The 20,352-nt window shown below is 39.7% G+C and overlaps 1 protein-coding gene across 1 annotated transcript; it reads left to right on the top strand.

Annotated features, from left to right (window-relative positions):
- The first annotated feature begins 442 nt into the window (after positions 1-442).
- Dld (dihydrolipoamide dehydrogenase) lies at positions 443-20,352 on the top strand. Its single transcript, NM_007861.5, has 14 exons — positions 443-613; positions 2,239-2,317; positions 7,012-7,091; positions 8,471-8,539; positions 9,101-9,170; positions 10,436-10,536; positions 10,907-11,050; positions 11,533-11,634; positions 16,258-16,448; positions 17,131-17,301; positions 17,858-18,047; positions 18,352-18,489; positions 19,486-19,575; positions 19,672-20,352. Exons 1-14 carry the CDS (start codon positions 575-577, stop codon positions 19,735-19,737), a joined length of 1,530 nt encoding a protein of 509 aa, NP_031887.2. The 5' UTR covers positions 443-574; the 3' UTR covers positions 19,738-20,352.

Below are 20,352 nucleotides of genomic sequence, written 5' to 3'. Positions count from 1 at the left end.
TGGTGAAGAAAGGTTCAAGCCTATCCTTTCCATTGCCTTCGAGAACAGAGATTGTAAACCAGCCGTTAAAATCAAAGCCTTTGTTCGTAGAGCTGCAGTTACCTCTCCTTTGCTTTCTTTAACCTCTCAGGGCTCCATCCAGAAAATGCAAACAGTTCATACGGTTTTTGTAAAGCTAGATAAAGCCTACTGCCCACGAATATCTAGCACAACCATAAGCTTGTCAAGTTGTCAAACTTTTCTTCCTTTCCTATTTAAACTTTACTTTCTGTGGGCTTTACTGAAGAAACAACATTTTTATTTATCTAGTTCGTCTTTCAAGGATAATTTGCAACTCTACTCCAGTCATTTGAGCAACAGTTCTCCAATTCCCCAGCTGCCACAAAGCGCAGCGCCCTTCACGACAGCGCACGACGAAGCGACCGGAAAGCCTCTGCCTTTCGGGCCAATCGCGCTGCTCCTCGGCGATGACGTATATGTTGCGCAGGCGCAGGGTGGGGAGACCTTGGATAAGTCTTACCAGGCGTTCAGCGGAGGTGAAAACCCCTGGTTGGAGGGACGGGACCGAGGGACGATGCAGAGCTGGAGTCGTGTGTACCGCTCCTTGGCCAAGGTGAGGGCGGCCCGCGAGGGGATGATGCTGGACCACAGGCACTTAGACGCCCGCTGTGGGCCCGGACGCGGCCTGCCGCCGGGAACCGCCGCGGCCCCGCCTCTATGCCGGCTCGGTGCGGCCTCCCGAGGCAGCGGGGAGCGCGAGCCCGGGCTCGGGAGGGCCCTGCTGCGGAATGACTGCCCGCAGCCCCACACGACCCGGACGCTGGTCCAGGGGCCTGGGCCCTCCCCCAGTTTCGGGGAGGAGTAAATGACCCTTGCCACGCGCGGCCTGCCCCTTCCTACCTTTCGCCTCATCCTAATGACCCGGGGGGTGGCCTACTCTCCTACGGCGGGGAAGTAACCTTGAGGCCCGACTGGCCCAGACGTGGTCAGCTCCAACACACCGTCCCGCGAGTTCCTCCTCCAAGGATCTGTTTTCATTCACGTCTCTAAACTAGTGCACCCTGCCATCAGTCAGGCCCTGGGGCTTATAGTTTTAATTGCAGCGGTTTGTCGTCCAAACAACTTTCCCATTTCACCTGCCAATTGACAGCTGCCAAATTGAATGTATGAGGCCTAGTGGCAGGGTAGCAGGATAACTTTAGGGACAATACAGAAATGAGACTCTTCACGGCTGAGCCGTCTGTGTCTTTAAAAGTTAATGTAACACGCAAAATGTCACTGTTTTAGGGAGAAGGTGAGCCGCGTCTCTCAGTACAGACAGTTCTTTGTTCCTCTTTGGTTGGCATATCTTGATCTCAGGTGCAGAAGTTGTCTTCAAGTAAAAAACCTTGCTGCATCAGAGTATATTGTCGCTGCTGTCCATTGCTTACTCGCTGTGATAGGAGCTGGAAGTGTGCTTTCTTTATGTGGCCCTGGCCTTAGGAAATGGTAGTCACACTGCTTAGAGAGTGTGAGATTATGATGCAATTTGTGGGACTTCCAGAATGTGAGGCCACTCCGTTGTTGGTACATTTTCCTAGTCCAGTTGGTGGCTTAAGAACATCTTTATAGATCTTATAAGTGATTACAGACTGTTAAGTAGATTTGTTAGGAAGCAGAATGACAGATGAAATGAATATCATTGAAATACTTAAATACCTGAATTCAAAGTTTTGGGATTTTAATTAGAATACTAAACTGATCCTTGGCAATAAAATTAACAATGCTTTCTGAAGTTTTAATAAAACTGTAAGCCATTAAATATATTTTTATTAGATTTAATATGAAATGGTTCATTGAATGTTCATAATAATAAGGCAGACCTGGCAAGGTAAGATTGTGAAAGTTTAATATTATGGACAAAAAAGGGAAATTGGTAGGATACCTGTTTGCGGCAGAGAAAGTCCATTAGTATTATTGCTTGATACATTTGCCCCAGTTGTCATCGACCTTTTAAATTACATGTATTACTTGTGCACATGCCTGTGGGCATGAGCGTGCAACATAGGATGAAAGGATGCCAGAAGACAGCTTCTGGGAGTCAGGTCTCTGCCACCATATAGTTCCCACGGATTAAACTTGGGAAGTCACCCTTGGTGGCAGGAGCCTTTAGCCAGCGGGCTATTTTGCCAGCCTGTTTTAAAAATTATATTTTACTTAACAGGAAAATTTCTTTTGTCTTTTTTTTTTCTATTCTAGAAAGGCCATTTCAATCGGATATCTCATGGCCTACAAGGAGTTTCTTCAGTTCCTTTAAGAACTTATGCAGATCAACCAAGTAAGTACCTGATAACAGCAGTTTTCAATCCGAGTAGCTGAGGAAAGTGAATGTTAGAGTGACTTGTAGTGTTAATCTGTGTGCTTGTTTACTGTTGTCTGTACACCCTGTATGCTACGAGAGGTAAACATGGCCAAGCCCGTTCTTAAGGTGAACAGTACGTAAGTATTCTAAGTGTTTGGAGAAGAAACTGAAAATTAAAGCAGGTTACTAGGAGTCCGTGAGAGGATGTCAGGAAAGCCTTCCGAGGAGATGGAGGGAGTGAGGATATGAAAAGTTGTTTCAGTGAGAAAGGCCTCAGATGGATCTTAATTCGGGAACCTCCAGGAAAAGCACGAAGACTAGGTGGCTTGCAAAACCCAAGGAATAAGATCAGAGAGGTCGAGGGACCCCAGCACCGAAGTCTTTCTAGGCAGACAGCATGGATTTTACTCCACTGGTGAGGGAGAACTGCAGGTGGGTTTTGAGTTGAGCATTTTTATGTATTACAGCTTTTAAGAATTAATTTTGTCTATTGGGTCAGATTGTGTTGGTTGTTTCAGAGCTGTGATGATAATGATTTTTGAAATCTTGAATGAAATTCTTTAAGACTACTATTATATACAGAGAAGGGAGCTGTGGGGTGTATAATTTCCTTCTTAATGCTTTCTTGAAGTTTTGAATTTTCTATAAAAGATAGGTGTTTTGGTTTTTTTTTTTATAAGCACTTGGAATGGGATAAATGGGTTTTTGATAAGGTATTTAACTTACAAAAAGTACTGAAGTGATACATTTACTGAACCCATTAAAATTTGTATTTAAAAGTATTTTATTGCCGGGCAGTGGTGGTGCACGCCTTTAATCCCAGCACTTGGGAGACAGAGGCAGGTGGATTTCTGAGTTCGAGGCCAGCCTGGTCTACAAAGTGAGTTCTGGGACAGCCAGGGCTACACAGAGAAACCCTGTCTTGAAAAACCAAAACCAAAACCAAAAACAAAAAACAAAACAACAAAAAAAAAAGGTATTTTATTCTTTAATTTTGATCTGTGTTAGGATGTGTGTACATGTATGAGTCCCTGTGTGCATGCCACAGTGCAGGTGTGGAGATGAGAGGACAGCCTTGGATATCGTGTAACAGAATGTTATGGTGTAATCAGAGCCTCCTATTTTCAGTCTTTGCACAGGCACTTAGATTTTATGGAGTGAGTCCATGCTGGTTAGTTCTTGTCTACTTGACACAAACTAGAGTCTCCAGGGAAAAGGGACTTCGATTTGAGGAATTCTTCCCATCAGATTGGCCTGTGGGCATGTGTGTAGTGGAAGGGTGCAATCCACTGTAGCAGGTAGGCCTTGGCTATATAAGAAAGCAAGCTAAGCAATCCAGTAAGCAGCATTCTTCTAGGCCTTCTGCTTTAGTTCCTGCCTTTAGGTTCCTTCCTGTCTTGGCTTCCCTAAGTTGCTTTTAGTCATGATGTTGATCACAGCAACAAAAAAACAAACTAAGAGACAGTAACCTTTAATCAGGGGGTTCGGGGGGGGGTGTCTCTTGACATTGTCAAATTATAAGTATAAAATTAGTATATTTTAGGATAGATGAAATAGTAATTTTATACACTTACATGAAGCTGAATTGTTTACTTAATAACTTTTCCTCTCAAAAATAGAAGCTTTACTGGGGCAAAGACTGATTTTTCTTTAGTACCTAAGGTGGCACAGTTGGTCTTCACTGCCTGCTTACTGAATAAAAGAAAACTGCAGTCCTGTCTGTTTCAGTTGCTGTATCACAGAATGTTCAGCATGGTCACCATACAGAGTAGTACCAGCTAAAACGCCAGTACTCTTATCTGACACATGCAGGGCTTAGCTTTGTTTCAGACAGTCTTAAGTTCTAGTGCCTGTCCTGCTTTGGCCACACTTCTCTGTTAGCCTTCCTGTGTTATGAATAGAGAAGCTCTTAGAGAAGTAGGAGAATTCTTTTGACACTTGACCCATTGTTTTTATTCTGCTTTCGTAGACGTGTATTGGTTGACCAGCTTGAGGAAATCAAAGCTTGTATAGGATGTCTGTTTCAACACCTAAGAGATGTTTGAATATTCTTATAAAGCAAATTCATCAGGCTGTGTGAGGTTCTATTCCTATTGATAAGGACGATGTAGTTCACTTGTAGCAGACACAGATTCGTTGCAGTTACATCATATTTTCATTCACTGTTTTATTATATTCAGTATCTCAATAAGTATTTAATTTTTGTGCTAAGTTTTTTGTTTTGTGCTGTTTTTTTGTTTTGTGCTAAGTTATTAACAGTGATCTAAACAGACACAATTAAGCTTCTTTGTATTTCACAGTCCTCCTGAGGAAGACAGACATCTAACAGATACTTGTAATCATGGTAAACAGTCCAGTGGCTAAGGATAGGGATTTATGAACTCTGTATGTGGATAGGAAATGGTTACATAATTCTTTCTTGAGGATTTTTTGTTTATATATGTAATGACTGTTGTTAATTGTCAACTTGCCTGCATCTGGCATCGCCTAGGAGAAAAGTCTGGGGACTTACCCATGAGGTTAGATTAGCCTTTGAAGATATCTTGATTACATTAATTGATTGGGAAAATTCATTTTAATTGTGGAGGGGATTACTACCTGGGCAGGGAATCCTAGACTGTATAAACTAGAGAAAGTGAGCTGAGATCGCTGTTTATGGATGTGATGTCCCCAGCTTCTTCAAGCTCCTGGTGTCCCCTGTCATGATGGATTTAAAGTATCTTGAACTGTGGTCGATCCCAAATAAACTCTTTTTTAAGTTACTATGTTTTGTCACATCAACAAGAAAAGAAACCCAGACATTGTCTGAAGAGGGATATGTGGAAATGGGTGACTATTGTAATATAGAAAGAAGCATAGTCTATTTAAACTACTAAAAAAGTCATAGTGCTGACACATCGAAGTTTGAGAGTTGATTTCTCAGATAGGAAGTTTGGAATCAGTAAGGTGTTTTAAGCAGAGCCATCATAGGGTCAAGTTTATTTTAAATATCATTGTGGTTACTGGTTGGACTTTGGTAATTTTTTATTTTTCTCTAATCAGATTATAAGAGGCAGGGTAATTATTGTGACTATATGTTCCAAGAGCTTAGTGTTTGGCCTGTGAAATGCATGCTGTCAGTATGTAGTTCTAGATAATGAAATAGTGTGTATATGTAGGCTAGCTAATTCTATGCATGTAATTGACTACTGAAGCTTGGTATTAATGGATGTGCAGAATGGGGTGGGAGAAGAGATTAGAGAAATACTGAAAAGATGTAGGTGCTATACCTAGCAAGGTAGAGTTGTTTGAGTAACAGACAGGGGGATTAATGAAGACTGAGAAAATTATATCTGAGCTGCCTTGTCAGATCTGGCACAAGGGGTAGTAATATAGGCTGCTGTCAGAATGGGACTGAGGCTAGATGCTCATTCTCTAAAGTCTGGCCTAAGAGAATGTGGGAGGCAGATCTAAGAAAGCAAGCCACATTTACTGAGTGCTTGGTATGTACCCAGCACCTTAGGTTCTTGACATGTATTTTCTTTGGTCATTAACAACTTTGGACTATAGACATCATCACTATCATTCATATGTTGTTTTGGTGCTCAAATAACTGAATTTTTTTTTTTTTTTACTTAAGAATTTGAGTTGTGGGAGCTGGAGAGATAGCTCAGCAGTTAAGAGCACTGACTGCTGCTTTTCCAGGGGTCCTGAGTTCAATTCCCAGCAACCACATGGTGGCTCACAACCATCTGTAATGGGATCCAATACCCTCTTCTGGTGTGTCTGAAGGCAGCTACAGTACTCATATACATAAAATAAATAAATAAATCTTTTTTTAAAAAAAAATTTGAGTTGTATAGTTATTATTTGAACTTATGTCATATACAACTAAGGTTCTATAGTTATTAAATAGAATTGTTTAAATCCTTCTTTTATTCTTAAAGACTAATAAAAGTTTTTGAGATTATGTTCAGAAAGTGAATTGTTTCAATTTAAGATTTCAGATGATGAACACTTTGGAATAAGAGTGAGTATATCATATTTATTGGAGACGTTTGCAAAATAACTTGGAGATTAAGGCTAGTGACAGTTTAAACCATTTTCAGCCCTCAACATTCTGTATTCTCACTATAAAGGAAGGTGTGTGTGTGTGTGTGTGTGTGTGTGTGTGTGTGTGTGGTTATTTTGCAGATGAGCGGTTAAAATGAAGCAGGTCAAATTATTCACCTAAGGTCACCTCATTATGGTTGAAAGCTTTGCTTTTTTTGTGATTTTAATATATGAAGGTTGAAACTAAAGAATGTGATTGTATTAAATAGAAGGAAGAATAATACCAAAGGTGGAGTCAATAACTAGATAGTTGAGGCTAGTCAGTTTATTTCTGAACCTCTTATGTCATCCTTGCCCTCCTTATGTTATAGGGGAGTTATGTCATCTGTCATACAATAACCAGTAAGTAGCAGCTGGATATAGATAGGGTTCATAACCTAGGACTTAGTTGTATTTACATATCTTATAATGACTACAAGATAAAAGTGGGATCTCAAATGTTGTGCCATTTTTAGATGCATCAGAGTACACCAGACATCTTGGAACAAAATAATGGCATATTGAACATGCTGATTATTTGGAGTATTTTGGTAAATGCTAGTAATTTACCATTTTATATCAATCTGTTCTTGTTACAGTTGAGGCTGACGTGACAGTGATAGGTTCTGGCCCTGGAGGATATGTTGCTGCCATCAAATCTGCCCAGTTAGGCTTTAAGGTAAGGTAGACCTGAAGTAGAGGCTGCTTTGTTTTATTATGGACCAAGCTGGTTTTAGTCACAAAATACTTTGCAGGTAAACACATGGAAAATAATTTTTAAAATATTTTAAAAAAAAACATCTTTATCTTTGGATGTTTTATATGCACTCATGTGTGTTTGTGCACTGTACGCATGTGGTGCCCACATGAGGCTAGAAGATGGCATCCGATCCTTTGGGACTGGAGTTACAGACAGTTGTGAACTGCTGTGTGGATGCTGGGAATTGAACCCAGGTCCCTTGGAAGAGTGGCTACTTCTCTTAACCAACTGAGCCACCTGTCAAGCTCAGGAAATTATTCTTTTTAACTATTGATTATTTGTAAACCTGATATTGATGGGCTTTATTGAGTGTAGAAGTCTCATGGTATAGAAAAGCCAGCTATTTTTTTTCTGAAATACTTCATTTTGGTTTGTAAATATATTTGAGATAACAGTGTTAACAGTAAAACAATATGGTAATGTTGGACAAAAATCTTTTTAGAATAATTCACTCTAGAATTAGCCTAGTTTCTATTATTCAGATGATAAAATTCAAAGGGTTCTTTTTTTTTTAAGATTTATTTTATTAATATATGTAAGTACACTGTAGCTGTCTTCAGACACTCCAGAAGAGGGAGTCAGATCTTGTTGAGGATGGTGTGAGCCACCATGTGGTTGCTGGGATTTGAACTTTGGACCTTCGGAAGAGCAGTCGGGTGCTCTTACCCACTGAGCCATCTCACCAGCCCAAAGGGTTCTTTAAAAAAAAAACAAAACAAAAACTTTTTATTGATTCCAAATGAATTTTACATCATGTACCCCAATCCCACTCATCTCTCCATTCCCTCCTCTGCCCTTGCAACCCCCTCCCCCAAGAAATTGAAAAAAGAATAAAAAAAGAAAACCATCTTGTGGAAGCTGTAGTGTGCCAGTGTCCCACAGACCACCCTTGTGTCCACACAGCTTTACTTGTGTGCCAGTGTCCCACAGTCCACCCTTGTGTCTGTACATCTTTACTTGTGTGCCAGTGTCCCACAGTTCACCCTTCTGTCCACACAGCTTTACTTGGCAGATGTTCGTTGCAGTGAATCATCGGTCTGCTTCTAGGCCTCTGGCTTCTGCTACACCATCAATACTGACTTTTCACTGAGACTCCTTTCCGATATCCTGTTGTTGCCCTGTATCATGGAGCTCCAGCAGCTTTGGCTCTGCAGGATTGGCCCTCAGAGGGCACTTTGAGTCTGAAGAAACAGATTGAGTAGCTTACTTTACAGACCAATTAAGACATATATTTGGAGTCTTAGTGAAATAAAACATGCATGTTACCTGTTATTAAATAATGTTCTCTTTGATTGTAGACAGTCTGCATTGAGAAAAATGAGACACTAGGTGGAACATGCTTGAACGTTGGTTGTATTCCTTCAAAGGTAAGCATGCGTTTCACACGCTGCAAGATTGCTTTTTATTAGCTGCTGACTGCAGAGATGTACGGAGACCAACTTGTAGTCTAATACAGTTCTTATAAGGAATCTGAAGATGTTTATGCGACTTTTTTTTTGTGTAACTCTTCTATTGCTGACACCCTCTTGAATGTCATATATTCTGGAAGTTCTTCCTGTCCCAGACTTTTTTGTTCTGGTTTTGTTTTTGCTTTCTCTTTAGTTTTCCATTGCTACCGAAAAGATAATAGTAAAATTTTTGTTCTTAAAATTCTTGCCTGTGAAAACAGGTCCCTTTTAACCTGCCACCTTGAAATGTGTTCTTATTGTTTTACTTTTAAAGAATATAGCAGCTTTGTTTTGTTTTTTATTCTTGTTTGTCTATGACGTTTTAGTCAGTATTATTTATCGTAGGTTAATTGTGTGAGAAGGAAAGATGAATTTGTATAGTAGTATGTACTATTTTAAATAGAAATGTAATTTTGTAAGTGCTTTCTTGTGACAGAGCCTGTTTATGCATATTTGGTAAATTTGCCTTACTGTTTTTAGGCTTTATTAAATAATTCTCATTATTACCATATGGCCCACGGAAAAGATTTTGCATCTAGGGGAATTGAAAGTAAGTATACCTTTTATAGTTAGTACCATATGTATTTGACCTTTCTTGGTAAATACTGATGTGTGTGTGAACAGGTATTTATTGAAGGATAACTGAGATAAAAATCTTGAAATTTGGAGAGATTTACATAGAATGTTTACTTCAGACTACCATCACAGCTTCTATGCCTTTGCACATTTTTTCCTAAGTTCTGTTTTTTTTTTTGGGGGTGTGTGTGTGTGTGTGTGTGTGTCAGTGAAGAGTCAGTTTTTTGTTTCCCTCATAACTTGCTAGATTCCGGATTGCTGTGCTATTGCAGGTAAGACTGAAAGGAGAGTGGACAGTGGCCACCTGAGCTGTGAAAAGAGCAGAGAGAGGGAGTGGGAACAGAGAGAGGCCCGAGAGAAGACCATTCATGACATTTGCATGGAGTTTGTTTTGTCTTCAGTCACCATGTCTTTGGGGGGCTGTTTTTATCCTTTTTCTCCAGTCATATTTGACAATACATACATAAGACAGACATAATGCACTTTGTGGCATTCTTTTTACAGAAGTAGGTTTCTGAAAGAGGCTGTGTAGGAGGTCCATTAGATGTGTGTATGTTACAGCAGGTATGTCACACTCTGTGAAAGTACCCTGATGTTAGAAGACATAGGAGTGTCAGGAAACATGCAATATAGGCAAGCTTTTCCTGTTAGCTTGGTGGCCTTTGTCAGTCAGAAATGTCTAAGAGTCTGTCTGTGTGTTGACTTCATGGACTGATTGCTATGTCTTTACCTCTGCAGTTCTGTTGAGTTGAATTACATTGTTGCTTTAATGTTCTGAGTTAAATGAATTTAAAACCTAGTTGATTAAACTCATTATGCTTTTTCATATTTTGGAATATTCAAATATATATTTGTTATTGTTTCATGAAGTTTTAACCTTTGTTTTTATTTATAATTTCAGGTGATGTTCTACTTTGTCATTTTTACTTTATCTATCTTCCAGACTAATAACCATCATAAAGTATTTGTAGAATGTGCCACAGTGAAAATAGGATGTTTCTGTTTTGGACTGCATTTTTGGCACAGATGCACATTTAACAGTGCTTGATAGGGTCTGTTATTTTGACCTGATGATGTGGTTTTGCTAGGTGTGGTCATGACAGTCATTAAGTTTTAGAAGTGAATGCTATCTTTTTCAAAGTCTTATCAACATTAAGATGAATATTTTCAGATCTTGGGAACTATCACATATTGCTTCCATAGTTTAAATAATGAAAAGATTTATTTAACAAATTACAGTACCAGAAGTTCGCTTGAATTTAGAGAAGATGATGGAGCAGAAGCATTCTGCAGTAAAAGCATTAACAGGGGGAATTGCTCACTTATTCAAACAAAATAAGGTTGGTGTCCAGTGCTCAGATCTGTTTTATTTTACATATACATGAAATAATTGCTTTGTGCTAATAGCCATGTTTTATGATCTTGACCTGCTGTGGGATATTGATTTAATTTATAATAGTACTAAAACATTTAAAAATTAATGTAATGCGTTTATTATAATCCAAACCCTATAAAGAATAAAAACCAAAAGAAAATCCAAAATTACACTACCCTTAAACACCTGTCTCTGAGATAGTGTTTTGCTGCTACATGCATTGTATATTTTTAAGGAATTTTATGTTCTGTATTACCTAGAGTATTGTTCCTGTTACTCCTGTTACTCAGGAAAACATTGAAACATTGTGAATTTGTAAACATTACTTTATAAAGGTTGTTCACGTCAATGGATTTGGAAAGATAACCGGCAAGAATCAAGTTACAGCTACAAAAGCCGATGGCAGCACTCAGGTTATTGATACCAAAAACATCCTTGTAGCTACGGGCTCAGAAGTTACTCCTTTTCCTGGAATCACGGTATTTATGCTTCCTGATTCATCTCTTACAACCTAGCAGGTTTTTATAAGTTTATGCTGTTTATAAATGCTGACTGAAACACTAATTTGGCAACCATTTAGCATTGCAGAGTTACTTCTCTGTATTTTGTAGTGATTATGATAAGATATAGAACACTTTATAATATATTTAAGTTTAACATAAAGGTAAACAACGTGGTGGTGAGTGTCTGTGATCCCAGCATGTGGGAGGCAGAGTCAGGAAAGGAAGATTGTTATGGGGTCAGTGGTTAGCAGGGTTAGCAGCCAGGACTACATAGCAAGACTGTCTCTGTCAAGTGATAACATTTCTGAGTAGCATTGTGAATGCTAAAGAAGTTGTGATATATCTATAGATAGCATCAAAGCAAATAAATGATGTAAAATTTTATTGGATGACATCAAGATAATGTCATACTAGGTTTTCACAAGTAATTCTGACTGTTGTTTTTGCTCTTTTTATAGATCGATGAAGATACTATAGTGTCATCTACAGGAGCTTTATCCTTAAAAAAAGTTCCAGAGAAGCTGGTTGTTATTGGGGCAGGAGTAATTGGTGTGGAACTGGTAAGAAGGATTTTCCTTTTCTTTTTTTTAAGGCAATTTTTTATTAGATATTTTCTTTACATTTCAAATGCTATCCCCAAAGCCCCCTATTTCCTCCCCCCACCCTGCTCTCCAACCCACCCACTTCCACTTCCTAGCCCTGGCATTCCCCTGTACTGGGGCATATAATCTTCGCAAGACCAATGGGCCTCTCTTTCCAATGATGGCCGACTAGGCCATCCTCTGCTACATATGCAGCTAGAGACACAGCTCTGGGGGTACTGGTTAGTTCATATTGTTGTTCCACCTATAGGGTTGCAGACCCCTTTAGCTCCTTGGGTACTTTCTCTAGCTCCTTCATTAGGGGCCCTGTATTCCATCCAATAGCTGACTGTGAGCATCTTCTTCTGTGTTTGCCAGGCATTGGCATAGACTCACAAGAGACAGCTATATCAGGGTCCTGTCAGCAAAATCTTGCTGGTATATGCAATAGTGTCTGGGTTTGGTGGTTGTATATGGGATGGATCCCCAGGTGGGGCAGTCTCTGGATGGTTGTTCCTTCTGTCTCAGCTCCGAACTTTGACTCTATAACTCCTTCCATGGCTATTTTGTTCCTCATTCTAAGAAGGAGCGAAGTATCCACACGTTGGTCTTCCTTCTTCTTGATTTTCTTGTGTTTTACACATTGTATCTTGGGTATTCTACGTTTCTGGGCTAATATCCCCTTATCAGTGAGTGCATATCATGTGTGTTCTTTTGTGATTGGGTTACCTCACTCAGGATGATATCCTCCAGATCCATCCATTTGCCCAAGAATTTCATGAACTCATTGTCTTTAACTGCTGAGTAGTACTCCATTGTGTAGATGTACCACATTTTCTGTATCCATTCCTCTGTTGAGGGGCATCTGGGTTCTTTCCAGCTTCTGGCTATTATAAATAAGGCTGCTATGAACATAGTGGAGCATGTGTCTTTATTACAAGTTGGAACATCTTCTGGGTATATGCCCAGAAGAGGTATTGCTGGATCATCCGGCAGTACTATGTCCAATTTTCTGAGGAACCGCCAGACTGATTTCCAGAGTGGTTGTACAAGCTTGCACTCCCACCAACAATGGAGGAGTGTTCCTCTTTCTTCACATCCTTGCCAGCATCTGCTGTCACCTGAATTTTTGATCTTAGCCATTCTGACTGGTGTGAGGTAGAATCTCAGGGTTGTTTTGATTTGCATTTCCCTGATGATTAAGGATGTTGAACATTTTTTCAGCTGCTTCTCCGCCATTTAGTATTCCTCCGGTGAGAATTCTTTGTTTAGGTCTGTACCCCATTTTTTTTGTTTTTTTGTTTTTTTTGGTTTTTTTTTTTTGAGACAGGGTTTCTCTGTATAGCTCTGGCTGTCCTGGAACTCACTTTGTAGATCAGGCTGGCCTCGAACTCAGAAATCTGCCTGCCTCTGCCCCCCGAGTGCTGGGATTAAAGACGTGCGCCACCACGCCCGGCGATGTACCCCATTTTTTAATAGGGTTATTTGATTTTCTGGATTCCATCTTCTTGAGTTCTTTTTATATATATTTATAAATATTGGATATTAGTTCCATATCTGACTTAGGATTGGTAAAGATCCTTTCCTAATCTGTTGGTGGCCTTTTTGTCTTATTGACGGTGTCTTTTGCCTTACAGAAGCTTTGCAATTTTATGAGGTCCCATTTGTCAATTCTCCAGACCCCTGGATTTTCCTTTTCTTGCTGCTCTGTGATTGAAAGGGACTTACAACTTCTTCTTGGAGGCTAGAGGGATAGCTTAATGGTTAGCAGCACATACTATTTTATCAGGGACTCAAAAGGACAAGATTGGGAAGGTTTCAGGTAGCCATCTCAAAAGGGAGAGATAGCTCAGTGCTTAAGAGCACAAGAGTACCTCTTGCAGAAGAGCTAGGTTCAGTTCCCAGCACCCATATGGTGACTTTCAACTATCTATTGCTCCAGTTCTAGAGAGTCTGTGCCCTCTTCTTGCTTCTGAGGACACCGGGCATGTACGTGGTGCCCAGACATCCATTCAGGCAAACACCCATTTATGTAAAATAAAATGAGTCTTAAAACAAAACAGAAAACCTACTTCTATTTGTTTTGTTGCTGTTGTTGTTGTTGTTTTGGTATAACATATCAGGTCAGTCGTTGAGTTTTGCTTAAAACTGCCAGTAATAACAGATAACACCTTTTCTTCTAACATAACTTATTTAGGTAAATCATTAGTCTTTAGTATGCCCTTTGTTTTATAGTCTGCATCTTTGTTTTCTCATCATTTCTGAGCATTGAAACTGGTCTCTCTTTTTTATCGATAACCCTTGACATACTGAAAAATAGTCTTCCTCTGCGATCCCCTGGGTGATACCTGTGCCTGCAGGAAAGTAGACCCTTCGGATTGGTGTCAGCCTGGCTGAAGAGCCTTTGTTTCCCTAGCTGAGTACTAGCCTCTGCCATGGCCACTTACTTCCTCGCTTGTGCTCTACCTTACTGGCACGCTGTCTCTCCTACCCTTACATGACTTCCTGAGTAACGGGCAGGAAAAAGCGTGGGCTGGACAGGACTCCTCACCTCATGCTCATGCTCCAGACTTGAAAGCACTTTGTCTCACAGTTCTCCTGTTGTTGTTCTTCCTGCTACTGGGAGTAACGTCTTCCCTAAGAGTGACGGCTTCACCTCTTCTTTGTACTTCATAACGTGTTTTTCTGCCTTCTCAGTGACTCAGTTCTGTGGTGTTTGTTTTTTTTTTTTTTAAAGATTTATTTATTTATTATATGTAAGTACACTGTAGCTGTCCTCAGATACTCCAGAAGAGAGCATCAGATTTCGTTACAGATGGTTGTGAGCCACCATGTGGTTGCTGGGATTTGAACTCGGGACCTTTGGAAGAGCAGTCGGCACTCTTAACCACTGAGCCATCTCGCCAGCCCCGTTTGTTTCTTTTCTTTCTTTAAACTTGGTCTGCTTTCTACCTGCTATTCTCTCACTCCCCCCTTTTTTTTTTTTTTTTTTTTTTTTGAGAGAAGGTCTCATATAGCCCTGACTGGCCTAGAACTTGCTATGTAGATTAGTCTGGCCTTAAACAGACTTCCTGCCTCTGCCACCTGAGTTTCTGTTTATTTTCCTTTTGATTTATAGTTGAACATGCCTCTGTTTATACCTGGGTCACATTCTCAGGTGCATTTTCTTGCAGACACATGCTTCTATTTATGTCAGAAAGCCTTCTTGTGAGCACACGCACACACACGCACGCGCATGTGCACACGCACACCCACATATACAGACACACACACACACATGCACGTACGTCTCTACACACATACATGTCTCTACACACACACCCAGTTACCTTCTTGTGAGCACACACGCACACCCCACGCGCACACGCACACACACACACGCACACACACACACACACACACACACCGTCACCTTCTTTTCTTTCCCGTCTCATGCAGGATTTACATCTACCATCTGCTTTATCTTTTTTTTAATGGCTTATTCAGATTTCTTTTTTTTAATTGAGACTTTCTTACACACTTATATTTTCATAACATCCACCCTCCATTCTCTCCACTCCAGATTTTCCTCTGTCCCTCCCACCACTTTCCCTGTCACCTTCGTGTATTCTCTCTAAACTCACTGAGTCCCTTTAGTGCTGTGTGCATGGGTGAAGGCCATCTCCTGGAGCATGGATAGCTTTTTTGGTACTCCATTCCTGTAGAAAACTTAACCTCTGCAGCAACTTCTCATCTAGGGGTGGGATTTTATCAGCCCCTCCATGTCCATGCGAAGATGATGGTGGTCTTAATCTTGTACAGGTCTTATACATGCAGTCACAGCCACTATGATAGGAGTTCCTTGTGTGCACTGCCCTGCCATGTCAGCAAATACTGTTTTGCTATGAATGTTTGATGGCTCTTACAATCTTCCTGTCCCAATTTCTGCAATGATTGCTGAGCCTTGGGGGAAGGGATGTGCTATAAGTTTAGAGTTGGGTGCACCATAGCCTCTCATTTTTTCTGTACAGTATTTCTGTGTTAGTCACCATCTACTGTACAAAGAGGCTGCTGTGATGAAGGCTGAGAGATTCATTAGTCCAGGTTCAGGGCAGGTCCTGGCTTTACAGCTGAAGCCAGGGCAAGATCAACATCATACTTCTTTAATCTTAGGACCCATGTACTTCTCCTCTGCCTTAGACACTCTTCTCTCAGTCAGTGCTATAGTTGGTTTCCTTCACTCTCCCATGTAAATGTTACATAGACGGAAGGAAGCCTTGTGCAGTCATGCTATCTAAGGTGGCCCTGGATCTGTTTTCTCTTCTTCCTTATAGCTCTTTATGATCTTCCAGCATGAAATTTATGTATTGGCAGTTGACTTCCTCTACCATATTGTAAAGTTCCCAGGGACACCAGATTTTATTGTTTAGTAACAAATGCCTAATGATTCACAATGGATCTGGCTTATAGTAAGTAAATGTGGAATAGATAACTAATAGATAATCCTAAACGGGTTTCCTTTTAAGCCCTAGAACTCCCCCTAAATATTACAATATTTGAGATCATTAGTAAATGTTGCTATGGAAACTTAGGTGATTTACTTTTCTTAAAAATTAATTTTAGGGTTCAGTTTGGCAAAGACTTGGTGCAGATGTGACAGCAGTTGAATTTTTGGGTCATGTGGGTGGAATTGGAATTGACATGGAGATATCAAAAAATTTTCAACGTATACTTCAGAGGCAAGGATTTAAGTTTAAACTGAATACAAAAGTTACTGGTGCCACCAAGAAGTCAGATGGAAAAATTGATGTGTCGTAAGTATGATACATTTGTTTTTGGCAAATCATCCTTGCTTATCTCAAAAGGTACTTACTTGTCAGATTAGTAAATGTCGTGTAAACTTTTTATAATTCAGAATTATCTTAACGCTTCGTAGTACACAGTATTGCCCATCAAATTAGCCAGTTAAAATTTATGAATTAGTTGATGCAAAATTTAATCAGATCATTTCTTTGTGATAATTTTCATTATACATATATTCATAAAATTTAAAGTCCCTTGTGTTTAGAAATTTTCATTTAGCATTGTTAGAACATGGGGAGTTTGATGATGGTTTACTTAAATTAATAACATGTATCTGATACTCCTTAAATATTTACCTAATTTAACAAAGTAACTTCACAATCAGACAGTTGGTAAGAGGCTTGAACATGGAATCTTTCTGAGATCTTTGGTTTATTTTGAGGTCCTGGGGACAAAACCCTAAAGTTGTCATGCATGCTAAGCAAGTTTTCTACCACTAAGCTCCATCTTCAGCCATGAGACTATGTTCTTACCTCTGTGTTACACTGCCTGGTTTTATGAGATTTTAAGAATAAACTTTTAAGAATTTGCATGACTTGTGTGTATAATGAAATAAAGACACTAGAAATGCCATGGCTCCTTTCAGCTGTTGATGCAGGTATGTGTTTACAGTTAACACTGTTTGTTATTCAGTGTCGAAGCTGCTTCTGGTGGTAAAGCTGAAGTTATCACTTGTGATGTACTCTTGGTTTGCATTGGTCGGCGGCCCTTTACTCAGAATTTGGGACTAGAAGAGCTTGGAATTGAACTAGATCCCAAAGGTAGAATTCCAGTCAATAACAGATTTCAAACTAAAATTCCAAAGTAAGTTGAATGATTACCTATGTTTTCTTTTTAAAAATGTTATGTGCATGATATTTTTGGCTCTCTCTAAAGATAAAAACAGACCCATGGTGAGGCGGGTATATTGTAAAGGAATAACTAGCATTTCTTCCCTAGTAATTTGATCAAGGTTGTAAAAGTGATAGTAGTAAAGACTGTATTAATCCTTTCAAATTACTAATATCTTAGTTGAAAATGTTTTATTTGCTATTCAACTATCTTATTTAGAGATGAAATTTTGCTCTGTGGTCTAGGCTAGTCTTGAACTAGACTCTAGTGATCCTCATAGCTCTCTCAGGCTTGAGAGTGTTGGGCATTTTCAATAATTATAAATTTATTTTAGATACTGTTTTGAAAATAAGACTGTGTAAATTAAATATAAGTAATTGAATTTTTATGGCTCAAAGATTAGATACTTAGCTCTGGTGTCTAAAGAGCTGATTGGATTGACTGTACCTTTTGGTGACTAACCATAGTTAGACTATGCTTCTGTGGTATAACTAAATTTCCTTTGCTGTGTGTTTCCTTTTCCTGGTAGTATCTATGCTATTGGAGATGTGGTCGCTGGTCCAATGTTGGCTCACAAAGCAGAAGATGAAGGCATCATCTGTGTTGAAGGGATGGCCGGCGGTGCTGTGCACATTGATTATAATTGTGTGCCATCAGTGATTTACACACACCCCGAGGTTGCTTGGGTTGGCAAATCGGAAGAACAGTTGAAAGAAGAGGTAATCCTAAGGGTGGGCAGCTTTACTCCATCATGGGCTTAAACTAATGGCACCGGTCACTAGAAAGCATATCTTTGCCTTTGGTAACTCTGTAGAACATTAGAGCTTATGTATATTTGGCTTTGGAATCCAGCCAAATGGCATTTATATTTGCTTACATTTCTTCCTACACTAAATTTTATTCTGTGTGCCCTGAACAGTTACTTGCAGGGGGTTTTCTTCCTTAACATTTGGGAGATGGTTTCACTAATGCGAACAAACTTACAGAATGCTTAATATATGCTCTCATTTATGTTCTCCCCAGGGTATTGAGTTCAAAATTGGAAAATTCCCCTTTGCTGCAAACAGCAGAGCTAAAACAAATGCTGACACAGATGGCATGGTGAAGATTCTTGGACATAAGTCAACAGATAGAGTGCTGGGAGCACATATTCTAGGACCAGTAAGTATCACAGTCAGAGGAACCTCAGTAAGGTCTCTGGGAATCATTTCATAGATTGAATTTGGTACACTTGTTGTCTCTATTCTGCTATTGCTGATTTGAGTGAGAGTTTTGTGCATTGCTCTTAGCCAGGTACCACAACAGCACTTGCAGTCTTGCCTGCCATATCACCTACTTGCATACTGCCTGTTCACCACTAGTGCACGAGTGATGTTTGACACCTCAGACTGGTGGGATGAAGCCTTGCTGACCCCTCTCACTGTGCTCTGCCCTCCCTGCCTTTCTCACCTCATCTTTCTGCTCTTCTTCGCTCATTAACTTTTAAAATTTTTATTTTATGTGTATGGGTGTTTGCCTACATTCATGTTTGTGCACAACGTGCATAAAGTGCCCACAGAGGCTAGGAAAAAGCTTTGGATCCACTGAGACTAGAGTTGTGAGCTACCATGTGGTTGCTGGGAGCCAAACCTGGGTCCTCTGCGAGAGCAGCCAGTGCCATCTCTCCTGCCCCACTCTCCTTTTCCTAGTAGGCCAGGCTTCATTTGCAGTTTGGGGCCTGGACACGTGCATAGTGTGCTCTTGGTGTAACCACTCTGCTTCCAGACTTTTGTCGCCTCCTGAGGAAAGACTTAGACATCACTGAGTCTGAAGTCTATTTCCCTGCTGTATGGTACAACAGTAAAGTTAACAGTTCTTCCTGTGACACTTGTTATGACTTAAAACTTACTGTTCATATTTACTTTGACAGCATTGTGGGAGAGGTGCTGTTTTTCAGACAAGCATACACACATAAAAATAGCAAAGTGGCTTCAGAGCTCAAGCTTCTCCTGTCAGACTTTCTCCTAGGGTTTTCTTGACTGGGAAACTTTTCTGATTTCTTCAACTGTTGTGATAATAGAGGTTTAGACAAAAACTGTGAAAAAGCCAGATTTTTTTTTTTTTTTTAAATCATAGCATGGAGTTACTTTTGCCTTAAAAACAATTTTTCATTTCAAGGGTGCTGGAGAAATGGTGAACGAGGCGGCCCTGGCATTGGAATATGGTGCTTCCTGTGAAGATATAGCTCGAGTCTGCCATGCGCATCCGGTAATTATTACCAATACACACAGGCTTAATGGCTACCCCCGTTTTCTTTTGATCTGTAACTACTCATGTTTAATTGTGAATTGTTTTCCCTTGCAGACCTTATCAGAGGCTTTTAGAGAAGCAAACTTGGCTGCAGCTTTTGGAAAACCAATCAACTTTTAATTAGAAGATTGTTTTTCTTAAAATCTGGAAGCTTTTGTCAACATTACATTTTTGAACAGGATAATCTTCCAGTTCCAAGAATTTGCAGGATGAAATTATGAAACTTCTGGGAGATCTTTAGTAGGTTTGAACAGAATGGAATAACCATGTACCTATATTTCACGTATCTTGTTCCAGTGCATTAATGCAAACAGAAAACTACATATAGAAGAATCCTGGAAAGTTTTGACCTGTTTTCATACTGTCTACGAGATTCAACTTCACTGAATTAGCACTAATAGATTTTACCTCTAATTTAGTGGAGGTGAATCTGTTGACAGGAAGGAGCTGGAAAATATGTGTGAACAACTTGAAGAAGACTGGCAAACTTACTTTAAATTTGGTTTTCATATTGGAAACGAGTCAATGACTAGAACAAGATTCAAATATGTACAAACAACTTATGTAAATAAAAATGATTTTCTCTCATTTATTTAACTTCCAAATTGCTGGCAGTTTAAGAGGTAGAAATACATGTTACCTAAGTGAAGATTTTTGTCTACAGAAGTATTAAATGGAGACTCATGATTATACCAGGGAATGAAGACACCAAAATAAACATGTCTTAAATATTAA

Source organism: Mus musculus, chromosome 12, assembly GCF_000001635.26.
Source record: "Mus musculus strain C57BL/6J chromosome 12, GRCm38.p6 C57BL/6J".
NCBI classification, from domain to species: Eukaryota; Metazoa; Chordata; class Mammalia; order Rodentia; family Muridae; genus Mus; species Mus musculus.
Note: the sequence above shows the minus strand (reverse complement) of the source record. Positions and strands in the feature narration are given on the sequence as shown.

Coding starts and splice junctions, on each gene's coding strand:
- Dld (NM_007861.5), top strand. CDS start 575: ATGCAGAGCTGGAGTCGTGTGTACCGCTCCTTGGCCAAG. Junction 8,540..9,100: donor TTGGTTGTATTCCTTCAAAG/GTAAGCATGCGT, acceptor TACTGTTTTTAG/GCTTTATTAAATAATTCTCA. Junction 11,051..11,532: donor CTCCTTTTCCTGGAATCACG/GTATTTATGCTT, acceptor CTCTTTTTATAG/ATCGATGAAGATACTATAGT.